Below are 18,033 nucleotides of genomic sequence, written 5' to 3'. Positions count from 1 at the left end.
AGAGACGGTGTCAGAGGCCTTCCGAAAGTGCAGAAAGACTGTCCACTCCTACCCCTGCATCTAAGGATTTTGTGACTTGGTTATAGAAGGCCACCGGGTTGGTCTGACAGGACCTGCCTCTAATGAACCCATGTTGGTCACCCCTAAGCATAATCTCCCCTGCTGGCCCCTCATGGACCTGTGCCAGAATAATCCCTTCAAAAAACTTACCCAGGATCGAGGTAAGACTAACTGGCCTATAGTTCCCCTGGTCCTCCTTCCTCCCTTTTTTGAAGATGGGAACCACATTGGCCCTCTTCCAGTCCTCTGGCACCACACCAGAGCCCCACGAGTGCTCGTAAAGCCGTGCTGGGGTCCCACAATGACCTCAGCTAATCCCCTCAGCACTCTGGGGTGGAGATCGTCCGGACCAGCTGATACATATGGAATCCATTTAGTCATTAGACAAAAAGTGGCCCTGTCTGCTAGGCAAGACTTGCTTGATTTCATATTGCAGGTTAAATTTTGCTTACAGTGAACTTGAAAGACTGTATACCAATATCTGTGGTGGTTTTAATTTTCTTTTTTTTATTTATAAGAACTTTTGAATCATTTAGAAACTGGCAGTGAAATGTATAAGATTAAGTCAAACCTGACTGCTGTGCAACTGCTAGATACTTTTAATTTTAAGAGATGAGCCATTTATTTTTAACTAGGTAAAGAGAATATATTTCACGTCCATTCTTCCCTCCTAATCCTGTGGAATTCTTCATGGTTCAGGTTTAGTTAGCTCTTGCAGATTTCTCGCAGATCCTGTTTAAAAGTTTTGGAAACCAACATCATAACAAGTTCTGGTTTGGCAGTCATTTCAGCTGTACCTTGAGTAAAAACAAGTAACTAATAGGCAAAATGTGAGCCAGAAACTGACCACAACTGAATACCTCTGCTTTATATTATAATTAAAAAAATGTTCACATAAAGTATTCAAGTGGTTCAAGAATAGCTTCTAGTAAAGTTAAGTTTACAAAAAAGCAACTGTTTTGGAAAGTAATTTGTCCCATCTTAGCTAAGAATGTTTAAAATTAACTGAAATGTAAAACAAAAAATTATATTTTAGGAATTACTGTTACCCGTTACCTGGAGACAGATAATGTTTTTTTCTCCTGCTATGGCAACAAGAGAATGTGAACATACAGTACCCCATAACTTGGAGTTCTGCCACAAAATAGATGAAAATTATAAGTCCAGCACCAGGGTAGCATCTATAGTGGTCTGCAGTTTCAAATCTGCATCATAATCTAGTTCTTTTTAATCCTTGTCCACATACTCCTTTGCCCCCATCCCACAAATGGAAAGTAACTTTAGAGTAAACCAAAGCTTTTGTGTGGTACCCATGAATCAAGTGTTGAGTGTTATTCTTGCTGTAGGAAGAGGTGGTTGTCAGCAGCAATAAAAAAGTATTTTTCTACTTGAAAAACAGTGGAGTAACCAAACATAACTTCCTTCCCAGTCCCTTAATTCATGTAGCATGCATCTTATCTTTCAGTGAAGGGGAATGGTATATTCAAACAAATTTTTATTCTAAGTATTTTGTTTTTGAGATACCACTTTGAAACCCAAAAGGGTTAGTTGTTTTTTTCCTGTTGTTTTACTGGTCATGTTGTGTAGCTATAAACTGATGTTTTTGCACTGTTTTGTAACTGAATTAAATAATTGTTAAAGGGATAATACAGTTCCCCTATGTAAATGTATGTTAGAAGACAGAGAAAGGGCTGTCTCATAATTAAATATATGACCCATGGGTTGGTTCCATTTTCATCAAGTTTGCATTATGTTTACATATATATAAGTACTCTCAAATTTTAAAATGTAGTAGACATGCAGAAGAAAAAAACTTAATGCAAAATAAGATGGTTGAGTCTTTCTCTGGCCTGGTATGCAAGTTAATTTATTATGGGTTTATTTAATTTAGTATTAAAATAGCAAAATAAGCACAAAATTGTTCAAGTATTTGAAATATTGCCATTAGAAGTCAATGGTAAGCTCTAATTCTCTATACATTTATGGATTTTAGTTACAAGTTGTTTTAGATACTCTTGCAGTCCAGAGTGTTATGCGTTAGCTGTTTTGGGGGGGAGGGGTTTGTAAAACAATACAAGTATATGATGCTTTTCATTTATGAAGCCAAGTTATATTTGTGGTGGAGAAATTAATTAGTATGCATGTGATCCATGTTGTAGACCTAAATAATAGGCTTGAAAAAAACTTAGCCCCTCCCCCAAAGTTTAAAGTGGTAATTTGATTTGTATTTTTTCTAGCATTTATGAAATCTACGAGCTAGCTGTCAAATCTGGGTGTGAGTTTCAGCTTCAGTAGAATGGGGAATTGCATCTGGTTTGGGAATTATTAGATTTTAAATGGTATCTGGCTCTCTATCTCTGTCTCCTAATGTGGTCTTGTATTTCTCTTTAAAGGATCAAAAACTTATTTTGAGCCCAGCATGGTTACTTCTAAATTAGATAGTGAGACTGTTGTAGAATACCAGTAAACTGTCAGCTGCCCTCAGTAGTTCTGGTTTTGATACATCTGCTTCTGCACCATTCATCAGCTGGCTAAGTGAGACTTCCTTCCGAATCGATCTTGTAGTCAGAGCATAAATTTCTGTAGCTGATTAAAAACAAAACAAAAAAGAATTTTATAGGTGCTCTATTTTTAAATGAAAATTGAACTAAATTGGAGTATTTAAGGCTTTACGGTTTTTAAAGTGGGCCTGTAGAATGTTTTGAGATTGGAGTCCTCTTTAAGGCACTCAGGGATGTGGAAACATTCCTGTGTCCTAATTGAAATTGTTGAAATATTCTCCAGTGCGTTCATGTATTTTACTGTGTTGTCTGTCTTCTAAGATGTTGTGTGGTCAGTCCGTGTCTGGATAACATTACAGTACCTAAACCAAGAAGATTAATTTCTTAGAAACTTGAAGGGAATGCATTTGCTTTCCAATGGCTCTTCTGCCTGCTTCCTGTTAATAAATACAATCTAAAGACGACATAGTGTAATGCTAAGGGTTGAGCATGCATATCTGTAATGTGTAAGGGAAAACACAGTGTTTTAGCTCCAAAACCAAATGCTATAAATCCAGCATATTAAGTTTAAATTTAAAAGAAAGCCAAATAGTCTTGAGACTTGGAAGTGTACCAGTAAGATGTCCAAATGACCTTAACTTTGCCTTGTAGTGGTTACCAATCATACTTTTTGTTAGGGTCGGTTGGGTTTTGCAGGATAAAACCATATATTATTTAGGATTAGGGAAGTATTTTAGGGATTTAGAAATTCTGTCTTTTGAACAGCCGAATCCATGGTACTCCTATTTTACAGTCTTTTTCGTTTTTTTTTTTTTCCCATATCGTCTCTCAGAAATTCTTTTTGTCTGAATAAATGTTGAAAAGTGTTATATATTTATAGAGTGTACTTGGTAGCCATGTCTGAGACAACAAGACATACAAAAAACTAGAACTCTTGGTTCCAAAATGATACATTTTATTAGGCCAACTGGGAAATCACAAGAAAATTGTCCTTTTCTGCAAGCTTTCAGGATCCAAGTGCCTTCATCAGGCTCTGGGAAAAGTATAGATGGTACAAGATAGTAAAAAGTCCCCCTAGGTAGGAAATAAACTATAAGCAGCCTTCCCTTCCCTTCTGTGCTGTGCTGAGGGGGGGCATGGCCAGGCCCAGCAGGACACTCTGATTAGGGGGGGTGTCCCCCACCCCCAACCAGCCCAGCACAGCCCAGCAAGGAACTGACAAAACAGTGTTTATCACCCCATTCAGAAAACAACAGAGGGCATTATCAGCTACCTGTTGATTCTGCTTTTGTCCCATCTGCCACAGCACAGACCAGACTGTAGCCAGCCTGTGGCCTGGTGGCTAATGCTGAGTGGTGTCTTTGAAGGACAGGGGAATGAATGCCTGCTTAGCACAGAGTGGGGAGGGGAGGTGGAGAGAAGTCAGGCAGATGCCTGCCGAGCTCCAGCCAAGGAGCAGAGGGGAAGGGCCAGTCCTTTTGTGAAACAGAGCCCAGCCCAGCCCAGAGAGCATGCTGGGGTAGTCTGGTTTATTTTAAACCAGCAAGGGGTCTGGGACAGACATTGCAAAAACCGGTTTGACCCCAGTCAGTTAAGTCTGATACTATATTCAACCAGGTTTATCTCGGACCGGTTTCAGCCATTTTCACACTGGTTTATATGCACTGAACATATGTTCTGTTACAAGTTTAAACCAGTTTCTGATTACTTAAACCGGTTTATGTGTAATGTCTGTCCCTAACCCCTGTGTTCAAATCCTACTGGTGACATGAAAATGGGGCCTCATCCAAAGCCCTTTGAAGTCAGTAGAAAGATTCCTATTTGACTTCAATGAGATCTGGATCTGGCCTATACAGTGAAATAACTAAAATTATAGAGACGGCAGGTATTAGTTTCTAGGCCTGTGTGAGTCGGCAGTGATCTGATCCGATTTCAGATCCGGCTGCTTCCGAGCCGCCTCAGAGATCTGGCCGTAGGGTATAATGGGGGAATCAATTAAATATCTACAACTTTGTTTTTGTCCAATTTGGATAAAGCAGCCTTCATCCTCTCTGCAGAGTCTACCACTCCTGAAAAATCTGTTCAAATTGGACAGAAAACAACAACGTTATATAATTTTATTGTTTCCCCATTATATCCTATGGCTGGATCTCCGAGGCGGCTCCGAACCGCATCAGGAAGCCGAACGAGGACAGCACTTTGACCCAGATGTGGTGCTTCGGACCCTGAAGCATCCGAAGCTTCTCCGGATCCGAAGCTGTCTGAAGCCTTGCACAGCCCTGTTAGTTTCAGGATAGTGCCTTGGGAAATATTGTTGCCGACTTACGGTAGATAGAATCTGACTTGTGACTAGAAGATTTCACTGGGACTTTCATTTAGCCGGTTTCAGCAGACTTATAAAATTAGTGCATGATGTGTCTATATAAAGCTGTTGTGTGGTATAGTAAATAGCAGATGGTGAGCTGTAGTTAGATGTAAAATCCGAATTACAGTAGGATCAGTAGGTAATAATTCACTGTACTCTGCGTCTAAATGGGTGAGCATTTATTGATTGATTAGACTTATATGCTACCCTTCCCAACAGAGGGTCAGGGCAACTTACAGTGGGAGAATAGTATAGCATTTATGAAACAGGAAAAATGCTTATTGAACTGGAGAAAATGCAAAACAGAAACTGTCTAAACAATATTCAAGCCTAATTTGCTATGTTAGAGCTTAGCAAACAGTAAAACAGCATAGGGTCTGGTAAAAACAGTTTTGGCTCAGATATTTAGAGGAAGCTTGGGACTTCTAGGTTTTAAGGAGTCGGGGGAAGAATTGGCCTGTGTACTTTAAAAAATATAAATAAAATACAGCTTAAAATGTTAAATATCCCTAAAAGGTAAGGAAGGCGGATTTCTGGGGGCGTTTTTTAGTAACCAAGAAATATTTTCGGGTTTCTTGAGTAACCTAGAAAGATTCTTACCTAGCAACCCAAATTAATGGGAACAGTTTACTACCTTAACATCCCCATCTGCCTGTTTAGGGCAGTTTGAAGACCTCTTTATACAGCTGGAAAAGTGTAAAAAGGCTGGTGTTCTGCCTCAAGATTTCTAATTTAATTGTTATATTAATGAAGGAATCTAGTTATTACTTGGATCAGGACACATGACATTTTAGGAAAAGGTTTTGTTAAACTTTGTATTAGTTATCAGGTTTACTTTTCCTTATTTCTGGTGGACTATCATATTTATGGCTTTCTCTGCCTTTTTTCTCCTTCTGCTCCCCTAGCATTTGCGGCAGTAGGTCACACTGCTTCTGCATGACATCTGCTTTTCCAACAATAATATCAGCATTTTGGAATTTGCTAATTTAATCTAGTCAATTTTTCTTTTTCTTAAGGTTGTTGGCAATAGTAAAAAATTGTTTGATAAAAATGTGAAAAATGTAGGTGCAATTAAAATAAGATCTTAATTTTGAGCATGTTTAATCCCCATAGAATTTTAGAGCAACTTCTAGAAAAACTCAAGTCAAGTTTGTATTGTTAACTTTGCCTTCGCCTTTGCCTGTGTGACTGATAGTCTTTAATTATGGGATCACATGCTGTTTTTTCACTCAAAAGCAAAGTAATATTCAACTTAAATACACAGACATAGTATCTTCAGCATTATTTCATTTTTTTTATACTTCAATTATTTTTATTATCAAAATGATCAAAAATATGGACTTGTGTTATAAATTTTCTTGCAGTATTAATTTTAATAATTCTGTTGGCACCTCTGAATCGTACAGAATCTTAACTGCCTAGACTCCACAGTTGAATTTAATTAAGAAGGTTTTACTTAAACTTTTTGTCCTGGGACTAGTTTAACAGTTGCATAGGTATCATTTTATTCTATGCAGGGGCTGGATAGGCATCTATCTATGGTGATTTGGGAACAGCAAATCCTGTATCTGTGCAGTTTGACCTTGCACAGGCCCCTGGAGTCTCATAGGCTGTGAGGTCCCTTCCAAGCCCTTGTTTCAGTGATTATGCTAGGATAGCAGTAGCCCCCATGTGGACAGACTTGTTCTAGTATGCCACTGTTCACTACTTTCAGTTTAGCTTAAACTCATTCCTAGTAACAAATGCCAAACCTGAAAAGATGCTCATTAATGCTATGAGTTATATTGAAAACTGTCCTGTGTAAGTAAGGTGCCCTCATTATGTCAGCAAACTTTATGGGCTTTTTTATTACACTATGAAATCTGCATGAGTACAATTTATAATGTTCTCTTTTCACATAAATAACTTTCAAGCAGTCTTTTTCTGGCATACTTTTACAGCCATGTCCTACCCTGTATTATATGCATGTCTTGGGTTGTAGAGTTGTTTGTTACTTTCATGGTATAACAAGGAGCTTAATGCTCCTGTTTCTTTAAGAGAAAAAAGGGTGCAGGGAGGGCTCAGTCATCAATTAGGGGAGATACCTGACCAGAAAGGGGTCAAGTTTAGGTGTATATACACCCAGGTCCTGAGTTGGGCATGCAGTCTGGCCCCTGGAGACTGATGTGAGAGGAGCTCCTGAGCAGACTACAGGGAGAGACTCCTGATGGTCACCGAGGAAGCCTCTGGGTAATACAGCCTTAAGGCTGGGGTAACTCCGGCAGTTTAGGGAGGGACTAAGAGGACGTGGAGGTCCCAGGTTAGGGAGGACTGTGCAGAGGAGGAGGTCCCAACAAACCCAGGAGCAGGGCCAGAGCCTTGGGAGTAAGGCCAGAGCCCAGAAACAGGGCAGAGGAGACCCAAAGTGCCCAGGGAGGGGCCAAGAGGGTGATGTGGAGCAGGGCCAAGGGCCCTTAGATTAATTGAAACTAGGGCTGAGGGTCCATGGAACTGACTGATGATAAGTGATTGATTGGTAAAGTCTACAAGGCATGGGTGTGGCTAAAAGGGGAGACTGAGAGGCAATGAAATTGTCCTTAAGGCAGTGAGTAGGTAGACCATGGCTCATGAGCGGATAAGATCTCACTCGGGGATCCCTGGAGCAGCCTCCTGTTTCTAAATACATGTTAACAGCAAGGCTTGGCAGGAAAGCAGAAGGGGAGAATGCTTAAAAGACAAGGAGAAATAAAGGCTGAGTGACTACCAGGCAGCGTCATGGCCAGACCTGAGGCTGGCCTTTGTTACATTTGGTGCGTTGGCCAGGAAGGGCTGTGTGCACGCAGGGACTCAGTTTCCCCTCTGTAGAATATACACACAAGTAGGCATAGAAATTTCGGGGGGCAAGAAGTCCTGTGGGTTGCAGGGTGGGAATATAATGGCCAGAATGAGAATCTTTGCATGACTGCAAATGGGATGCTGAATAAACCCAAGAGGAGACTCTTCTAGTTCTGGGTAAGACCTGAAAACTGCACCTTCCTGGGGGCTGGTGTAGTGTGGGGCTACTCATGACAGGATAGCCTCTGTAAAGTACCACATGTTGCAGCCCCAGGGAAAGGCAAGTATAGGGTGCCTTAAAACCCTACACCCCACTGCCCTATGGGTTATTTTGTGTTAGGAAAAAGGCTAAAGGACGGGGAGAAACAAAGGCTGAGCGGTCACCAGGGGAAGGCTGGCCTTTGCAGTGGCCAATAAAGCAGAGCTAAGATGGTGCTTAGAACCTTAACTCTGGTATCTCTGGATTTTTGAAGGCTTTGCTGTGCAGCCTTAGTACTGTATTATTACTATGGAACATGATTTGAAAGGACAGTCAAGATCAAGTATGTAGGCTTCAGTATACAAGGCTTAATGGATTACTTTTTCCATTGCTCATTTTAAAATTAAAGCACCAGCTTCCTGTTTTCCTTGTACCAAACTCTCATTTATCTGCGCTCTTATAATTCCTAAAGCAGTCTGTTTGGAGAGGAATTCAGTGAAGTGACTGAGAAGGGGACTTCTACTTAACCTTTCATCTCGCAAGCGACCAGTTTAGTGCTAAACAGGTTATTTTTAGTTTCTAATTTAGGGAATTAATATTTCCAGATTTGTTTTGTCATAGCTTGGTTCTCTGCTGAATTGGAAAGGCTTGTAGCCAGCACAAACCTTTGGGGGATTGCTCTAACTGTTCTACACTAATCCATTATGAATCTTTATCCATTATGTTTTTTAATCTATAACAAGACAGTCTAGCTGGTTGCATGGTCACTGGAATATTTTAAGTCTAGACTGCTGTTTTATGAAACCAAAGGCCATCTTATGCAATAGTCAGAAGTTTCCGAACTGAAACACTGCAGTTTCTGAAGACATTTCTTTATTATATGATGGCATCATCTGGAAGATAACTCTTGGAGCCAGCAGAAATGCAGTGGGGGCCCTGAACTAGGTTACAGGCTCTATAGGCCAGAATGGCTTAGAACAGGGGTTCCCAAACTGATACGCATATCCCTGGGGGTACACAAGACATCTCTGGGGGGGTATGCAAGAGAATTTGTGTAATGGCAGATTCAGTTTTCATTACAATAATAATTGGCATTTATGGGGTTAAAACATAAAATGTATGCTGGTAGGAGTATGCAGGCAGCTGGTAAATCTGGAAGGGGATACGCAATAAGAAAAAGTTGTGAGACCTTTGGCTTAGAAGATTGCTTCCTAATCTTTCCTTTGGGTGGTATTAGTGGGCTCTGTAGAAAGTGATGTAATCAGTTTCCAAGTGTGGTAGAAAGGATACAGCAACACTAGACTTTGGAAGAGGACACAAAGTGGGAAATAGAAAAACTTTGCCTAGTCTTCCCTTTTTTACTTGTCATCATCAAAAGATTAGTATTTTGGAAACTCAAGAGATGATATAATTCATCAGAAGTATGACATGACACAAATCCTTTTGGTTTTCTATCCCCTTTGTCACTTGGTGCCATAAAAATAGCTTTCAGAAAACTTCAGCATGCAACTGAATTTTTATACTAAGCAGAGGAATTAATTGAAGATGAAGTTGATATAATCTTTTGGTCTCTTAATATCCCAAAGACTTTAAAAGTTACTGTGCTTATGTTGATCGTTTTAAGCTGCCAGTGAAATGCTGCCACTTAGGTAGGACATTTTCAGTTCACATTGCTGTAACATTTTTTAATGAAGTAACATTAAAAAATAGGCCACAAATGAATGAGGCCCTATCTAAATGAAATTATATAGGAAGGGGCAGTTGTTGAGTTAAGTAATGAAAACATGACTGCAAGTATATTTGCCTAATGGAATGCTAACTTTTGTCTTTCAGAGCCATGGTGTCATGGAAAGGGATATATTTTCTACTTGCACTGTTCCTCGGAAGTTTTTTTGGAAGTATTTTCATGCTCGGTCCTTTTCTACCTTTGATGTTTGTTTCCCCTACCTGGTATCGCTGGATCGTGGACCGAATTGTAGCCACTTGGCTCACACTTCCAGTGGTAAGTTGCAACATGAGTGTACTTCTAGTGAGCCTTTATATTTAGATTGTCTTACAACACTCTTGATGTTATGAAAATGTTCTTAACAATTTCCAGCACTTCATCTAGCACCTACTGGGAGCGTAGGACTTAATTTAGCCAATTTAACACATGTGAAAGGCAATGAACTTTGTTCACACTAGTTACTTAGTGTGCTAACTAGCATCACATCTTAAATCCTAATATTGACAGGTCTTTTTAAGAAGTCTCCAAATCCATCCTCCAGATGCCTTCTGAGCCAGATGCCTTCAAATATTTTTGAACTTTCATTCAACTTAATATAAATAGTTATTTTACATCAGACCTCACCCTGTTGTTTTCATTCTGTTTCACAGGACTATGAAAAATATCTCCCTTGCATGCCCAGTGCATCAGAAATGTTGCATTATTGGTAATGAAATTACAGTTCAGTTAAGGCTTCTTTCTTGGATGGTAGTTTTATCCTCCAGTGGCCAACTCCCATTTTTTCTTCCTTTTCCCTTTCCCAAAACAATATAGCAACAATTGTAATAGAATGGAAATTGCAGAACAAATGACTTTCTTTAAAATATATTTAAAGTGATTTCTTAATCAAGGCCAAAAGAGGAGCGGACTTGGTAGAAGACCTGAGTAAAGCAAAGAGTAGTAGAGCACAATAGAGCTTCCAGCAGTCTTCTGTATCTCATCAGTGTAGTAGCTGTATAAAAGAAAGAGGACCCCGTATCAACACAATTTTCCATTTAATTGAGTTATACAACTGTAAAAAGTGTTATGGGATCTAACAAAGTCCCTATAACATGGCTTAATCAGTTTAGCTTAAGTTACTTTGGTACATTTTGTGTTTTCCCGCAGTTCGTCATCTGCTCAGTGTACTCTTTATTATTGTTCACAAATAGTTGAGAATTCAGAAATTTTATTCATAAATATCATATTTATCTCAATCTAAGATGTCTTCAAATGAAGATAACCACCCAGTGATTGAACTTTATATGGAAGATCATACATTTTTTTTAGCTTTCCATGTATGGAATCTAATTACTGAGGGAGTGTCTTTAAATTCATCCCCCATGGCGGAGATATGGGGAGGCAGCTAGCCAGAACTCTGCCCCTCGCCTTCCCCATTTGCTTTAGCAGCTCTGGCTCTGGGGCAGTTGGAAACAGCAGCAGCTTAGGGTAGAACAGAATGTGAGCATTGGGGAGAGGGAGCAGTGGTGGGGGAGCGGCTGCATAGTCTTCCCCATGCTCCCTCTGAATTGCATAGCATGGGTTTCCCCCACATGGTCTCTCCTGGATGCCCCCCTCCCTTACTCCCTGCATAGTCTCCACTATACTTACCCTACTGCACAATCCCTCTGGCACAGCAGGGTGGCAGCTTGGCTTTGACTTTGCCCTAAGCTCAGAGGCCAGGGCTGCAGCAACCACTTGCCTCTGCCGGTACTCAATTCCAAGAGCACCAGCTTTTTTTTTGCTTTTTTCCCTTCCATGTTGATTGGGGGGGAGGAGTGGGGGAACCTTCTCTTGGATTCGAGTAAATATGGTAGGTCTGTTTAATTTTTCTGAAGTAAAATATTTACCGTGGTTGTTACAGCCTCATCACTTCTAGCACATCCATGTCAGCTGTGGAAGGATTAATACCTTTTAAAGCATAGAACATTGATTCTACTTTCTCTACCTGCATTTGGACTTCTCCATATGCAGCTTGAAATTGCTAATTCTTTCCACCATTAGTACAAAACTAATTAAATTAGGAAGGAAATAAAAAATTAACATTTTAAGGAAAAATGACAATGTGGTCACTTTTTCATCTGTCACAGCCAAGTACATATTTGAACTTCACTTCTTTGGTAGTACTGTTTGAAGATTGACACTCTGATTACCTCCCAGATCACCAAACAGGACACTAAATTTCCTTTTGATGGCAGAAGAGGATAGGTTCTTAAGTGCTTTATAATTTTCCTATTGAATACCTGTTTTGATGCAAAAGTTGTCATTGGAACTTGGAATGTTTTTATTTTAGGTATTTTGATAAGTTTGAAACCTAGCAGTTGGTAATAGTAACAGCAGTAGCTAAAAGTGATAGCTAAAATAAGTACTTGTGACAGGTAATGATTTTTCCGTTGTTTCTTACAGTTTCTGCTTTCCTAGTAATCCAGAGGCAGCTCTTGATTAGTTAAAGAAATAGGTTTGTTTCTTGATTTATGGGTAAACTTTTCAGTGTATTAGCCCCATTTTTCAAAAAGTGCGTGTTAGGCTTAGGGCTGTTGAAGGATGGCAGTTCTGTTTCATGGCAACTTTTGCAATCTAGAAATCTGGTTTCATTCCATATTGAAATCAGCTCCTTATTGGAAGTAAATAAAAACCTTTTGAATGCTTTTGCCCAAGCAGCATGCCTGAATTGAAATGTGAGCTTTTAGATCCAGGAAATGGGTCTATGTCTGTCCTGCCTCTGGGCTGGGTTGAGAGAGACTCAGATCATAAGTCTTTGTTTTACCTGTGTCACCTGATTTTCTTTAGCTGTGGCATACTCCATAGTAAAAACATTATTTATTGAAAGCTCATTGTCAGTGACTTTTGTGTTACGTTGTTCAGGGAGGTGCATGGCATTACTGTGATCCTCTGGGGTATTCTCAGAACCTCTTGGCAGTTATAGTGACACTCAAAATACAAATCACATTTTTCTAAAGCAGGGCCAGGTTGGGCCCATGGCAGTGTCCATTTCCCAGCAGTCCCTGCCCATATTTCTGTGGAGACCCCAGAAGCAGCAGCAGCGTGACAACGTGAGGCCAAGGTTTCCCTGGAGACCACCCCACCAGTGCTGGCAAGGTACATGGCTGGGATCTGCTCCAGGGCTGGGGCTGGGATTCTGCAGCGGTGACAGCATGGTCTGGAGCTGGGGCAGAGCTGCGATCCATTGCTCGCATGCCCTGGATCTGGGATGGGGAAAGGGGATGCCTGTGGGCAGTGGCTCACAGCATTGCCCTGGCTCTGAACCATGCTGTCACTGCTGCAAGATTCCAGCCCCATCTGCAGAGCAGCTCCCCACCCAGCCACGTGCCCTGCCAGTGCTGCTGGGGCCTGTCTCTGGTCCTGTACTGTCAGGATGCTGCCGCTACTAGGGTCTCCATGGAAACTGACTGCAGTGATGCGAGCAGGGGCTGCTGGGAAATGGAGTCTGGCTCGTGGCCAGATCTGCCACTTTGCCCACCCCGTTGTAAAGAAGGGTAGTTATAATGTTGGGGAACATCATAGCACTGATTCTGACTTACACAGATATATGCCACTCTGTTAAAGTGCATTCAAGTTTTGTTTGGGATTTCCCATCCTCAAGCCTCTGTTTTTCTATTTTTACTACTAGCTAACTGTGGGGATGAGAGTGAAGCATTGCATTACACTGTTAGGAGATCATGCTCCAGAAGTTATCTGCCCTAGTGATTTTGGCCACTGGACTACTTGCAGGACACCTGAGGCAATTTCCCTTTTGCCCTACCATCCTGTAAACCTTGCTGAGCCATATTCAGAGTCTGCATTTTGATTCTTGTAAGATAGTGGGCAAATTCTCATCTTACATCCAGATCAACAAACAACATTTGGTTGAGAGGTGCTGAAATTCACTGTATTCATCTCTTGACTTAGGGGGAAATGGCTGAGTCCTGTATATGTGGCTGGACTTCTGGTAAGAAAACAGTTAAGGGAAGTTCATTTTCCTAATGAAGTTGTGGACATTTAAGTGAAATCATTTAAAACTTATTTCTGTTATTGATGGGCTAAAGCTTTTATTTTTCCTGAGGGTAAATGATAATGCTATAACCTTTCTTGTAGGCTTTGCTGGAGATGGTATTCGGTGCAAAGGTGGTTATAACAGGTGATGGGTTCATTCCTGGAGAAAGAAGCGTCATCATCATGAACCATCGGACAAGAATGGACTGGATGTTCTTATGGAATTGTCTGCTGCGATACAGCTACCTCAGACTAGAAAAAATCTGTCTCAAATCCAGTCTCAAAAGTGTTCCAGGATTTGGTAGGTCATTTACACTTTTAACCAGAAAAAGAACAGTTGTGAAAACACTCTCCTGTTCCCCCAACGCTGCTCAAGCATCATCAAGTGACTTAAGTTCAAGATCTGCTTCATTGTTAAGGAAACAGGATTTTCTCATTTTGTTCAAGTATATTTGTTAGGTGCCTTTGCTTATTATCTAACATACGCAAACCAAGAAGACTTTGTCTTTTAAAAAATTTGTCTAGACAACTGAGAACTTAAGGTTCTTTTTAATAGCTGTAGTGTCAAACTGAGCTCATGTGATAGCAGTACACTGTACAGGATATGAAATAGTTAGCATTTACAGTGATAAAGGCCAGAAGCTGGTCTAGGTTGTAGAAATTTAGAGAAACTTGCTTCAAATAAGCCAAGAACTTGTCATACAAGTAGTCTCAGAATAAATATGTAGATTTAACTGAAATAAAAATATCTCTTTGCATTTTATCTTCTACATTTGACATCTTACACAAAACCATGTTGTACAAGAAATGTATCAACTCCTTGAAGTCCAAAAAGTAACCTGATCTTATTGCTTCCTGCTTTTCGTCCATTGGTCTGAGCAGACAAGTTTTGTTAGGAATTGGTGTAGTTCTGGTGCTCTGAACAGTAGGAGGAGATCTCATTGTTGTGCCATATCAATATACTTGAAAAAATAATAGTTTAAATAGGAGTAGTGAAAATGGCAAGAGAAATTTATGCATGTTTTCCAGTAACGCTCACTTGATGCAAATGACATATAACTTTTTAAGTTGCAAAAAGTCAGGAAATGTTGGTGTGGATGCATTTTATACCCTTGTAAAGCAATGCAGATTATTTTGATGCTTTTCATAACTTGAAAACATACTTTATGAGTTTTTAATAAAAATATTCAGACTTTTCTTTTAGAAGCCACCTGCAAATGTTTTTCTAAGGAATTTTAGAAAATTCCTATAGATACAGTATACTTGAATCCCAAGGTTACTCTCCTCTTTAAGTACTATATGTTACTAAAATGAGTTATAGCATGTTGTGTGTTAGCATTTGTTTGTCAAAATTAAAATTCCCTAACTATGTTTTAAAGGCCAGACCCTTGAAGTTAGAAGTATTTGTGCCTTTTCAGGATTTGGCCATAACATATATGTTGGTGAATAAAAGTTAGTGACAGGTATTAGAAAGTTTTGCGACTGACTTTTTTTTCTCCAGTCCACTCCACAGTGCACAAAGACTTCATAATCTAAAAGTATTCTTCAAAACAGACAGTAGTGGGACTTTGTGTCTATTGCAATCTAAAGAGGAGTAATTTTCTTTTTAAATATTCAGAAGTTAGTAGCTTAGTAACCAATGCAGGAGAATTTAGTTGGACTACATCCAGTGTTTAATGGCCTTAAAACAGTGCATGCTATGATTTTATGCTGCCACAGTATTTACATCTACTAGAGCCTCTAAAGAAACTGTTAGGTGCTTTGAAATCATATAATTTACAGCGGATCCTCTGTAACTGTTTTTCTTTCTCTTCTATTCTGCTCTAAGCAGAAGCTAAACTATTGTAACTTTAAATCAGTGGTTCTCAACCTTTTTGGACTTGAAGCACCCTGCCATAACTCTTGTGAATTGTGATGCAACTTGTATATTACAGTGCTTATCTCCTTACAGAGGGGATGTGCAGTGGGAAAGGAGGTTGGGAAATAGCCAAAGGAAGACATGTCTAAGCCTGTTATCTGCTTATCTCGTGGCAGCCTTCAGAGGATCTGGTGACACCCCAGGATGCTGTGGCACCCAGGTTGACAGTCAGTGCTTCAGACTGGTTTCATTCAAATTTAAAGTTACAGCGGTTTAGCTCTAATATACTGTTTATTGGAGCAAATAGATTAAATGGTTGTACTGACTGATTTAAGGGGTAAGGAGAGAGATGACTTGAGAACCAGCGTCATATCAGTCTAATGGTAAGTCCTTTCCATAGCCAGTGAAGTCTGTAGGATCCACATAGAAATAAAGGGCTTCCCGTGTGTAGTCAACCTAAGCTTAAGTGTTTGAATCCTGCAAAAATATATGGAGTATTTACTGCCGACACATGGAGCTAATAAAAATCAGTCTGCTTACAACAGTGATATAAGGTTTTAAAGAACTAAGGGCTGACATTGAGTAGTTCTTCTGGAGAACCAAGCAGATTTATATTATGCAGAATTTATAGTGTTTGTGTATATAATATGTTCAAGGGTCCAAATGGCATCTATCTAAGAGAATTTTTTTCTTTGATAGTTATGCTGCCCTCCACAAAAAGGTCTAAGACAGCTTACAGTAACAATCTTTAAAAATGGGTAATAAAACAATAGTAAAACTTGCCGTCAGTTCTGTTCATTTAATAAACAAATGGTCATTTAAATGATTTTTTTCCCCCCAGTATTCATTGTAGTTTGCAGGCCTTGTGTGTTATATGAGCTAGCATTTAAGCCAGCTAACCCAGGTACAAAAAAAAATTGTCAGGGCAGCATGGAGCTCAGCTTCAGTACTTTGCTCTATTTCTTGACAAGGTAAATTAAGACATGCTGAGCTATATATTGCCATAACTAGACTGCTTTGCAATGTAGATGTACCTTTCAATGGTGTTCATATACTTTAGTCATCCAGCTACTTATCAATTTGAAGTTTTCAGTGCAATTTGGAAAAGTTACTGTTTTGTGAGATAAATATATAAGACCAGAAATAAAAAGGATACATTTGTATGACTGTTTAGAGACAAACTAGTGGGTAAAAACGATGGTTGTAACAGGATGCTGTCCGTTTTGTGATCTGTTGGTGTTGCTTGTGCAACAGACTGGCTGGCTATATCTGAATAGAAGGGCCACTAATATTACTTGCTTAGTACAGTTGGGTGAATAATGGCTGAGGTGAAAAAAGGGGGTGAGGACAGGGAGAAAATTCAGTTCAAGATAACCAAAACAAAATTTAGAGGTATTTTAGGGAAATAAAAGTTGCTTTATTATTTTAGATTTTAAAAAATTAGATTAGTTTTTAAGTGAAAAATGTGACTTTTGTAAATTTAAACAGCACATTTTCCATTTAAAAAGTGCTTGAAATGTGCTTTGACACCTTCAAAACTTCCACCAGCTCATTTTTCCTGGAGATGATTTGCTTGGTTTACCAAACCCAAACTGTTTCAATCCTCCTCAAAAACACCATTTTTAGTTGCATTTATTTGTTGAAAAAAAAATTGCTCCCATTACTGAGGTACTTTGAGATGGTAGGAAAAAATATTCTATGTGAAGTCGGCTAGAGAAGGAGGAGCAACTGAAAGGTGAGATTTATGGATCAAATGAAGTTACTTGCATGGAAGATTTCTACATGAAACCCAGTAAACATTGACAGCTGCTGGAGGCTTAATGCAGAGGGCTGCGACTTAATACAGAGGGCTGAGTATTAGAGGAGAGAAAATGGAAGGCAGTGAAAGGAATTCACATCTCTTGTAAATCCTTCACTTGACTTTCTACTTCAGGTTTCTAAATGCATGTCAGGACTGCAAAGATATATTCAATAAATCTTGTTGTGCCAAGTCACAGTAGAAAATGGTGGCCAGATTGAATTCACGTTTATCCTATGTGGCAGAAAAGAACATCGCAGTTTTTAACCTATGTCTCTGCCATGTAATGGGAAAGTGTTTAGTTGATATTGATAGCTAAAGGAAGAAGTTGAGCATCTTGATTTTGTTTCAAAAAACTTTTGTCCATCTTTATAAGCGTTTAGTATTTCAGTGCCTCCTAAAAGTTGCAAGGAAAACAACTTGAAAATCCATTGAACACTTTTTCAGTTTCTTAGGTGTAAGGACTCGCACACTGGTTGTTAGCAGATGATATTTTATTGTAGGGGTCATGCAGAACTTTGAAATTTAAATTTTTTCTCTTATAGTGCCTTTTAGTTCACTCTCTTCAGATTAGTATATTGATGTGCACTGCTTGTATTTAATTAAAAGTAAACAAGCATAGAACTGCTGATTATATTAAAGATAATTGTTATATTAAATTTTTGGGAAACTACATGAAGATCAATTCAAACTAACATACA

At 39.4% G+C, this 18,033-nt stretch overlaps 1 protein-coding gene across 5 annotated transcripts in view; it reads left to right on the top strand.

Annotated features, from left to right (window-relative positions):
- LCLAT1 (lysocardiolipin acyltransferase 1) overlaps nucleotides 1–18,033 on the top strand; it is a 236,728-nt gene that overhangs the window by 84,626 nt on the left and 134,069 nt on the right. For all 5 annotated transcript variants that reach the window (XM_019549576.1, XM_019549577.1, XM_019549575.1 and 2 more), the window contains 2 exons: nucleotides 9,773–9,941; nucleotides 13,779–13,977. In XM_019549576.1, the coding sequence (XP_019405121.1) occupies nucleotides 9,777–9,941; nucleotides 13,779–13,977 (364 nt within the window). In that variant the 5' untranslated portion in view covers nucleotides 9,773–9,776. The remainder of the gene's footprint in view (nucleotides 1–9,772; nucleotides 9,942–13,778; nucleotides 13,978–18,033) is intronic.

The sequence above is a fragment of the Crocodylus porosus genome, unplaced genomic scaffold (assembly GCF_001723895.1).
Source record: "Crocodylus porosus isolate Cpor-Errol unplaced genomic scaffold, CroPor_comp1, whole genome shotgun sequence".
NCBI classification, from domain to species: Eukaryota; Metazoa; Chordata; order Crocodylia; family Crocodylidae; genus Crocodylus; species Crocodylus porosus.
Note: the sequence above shows the minus strand (reverse complement) of the source record. Positions and strands in the feature narration are given on the sequence as shown.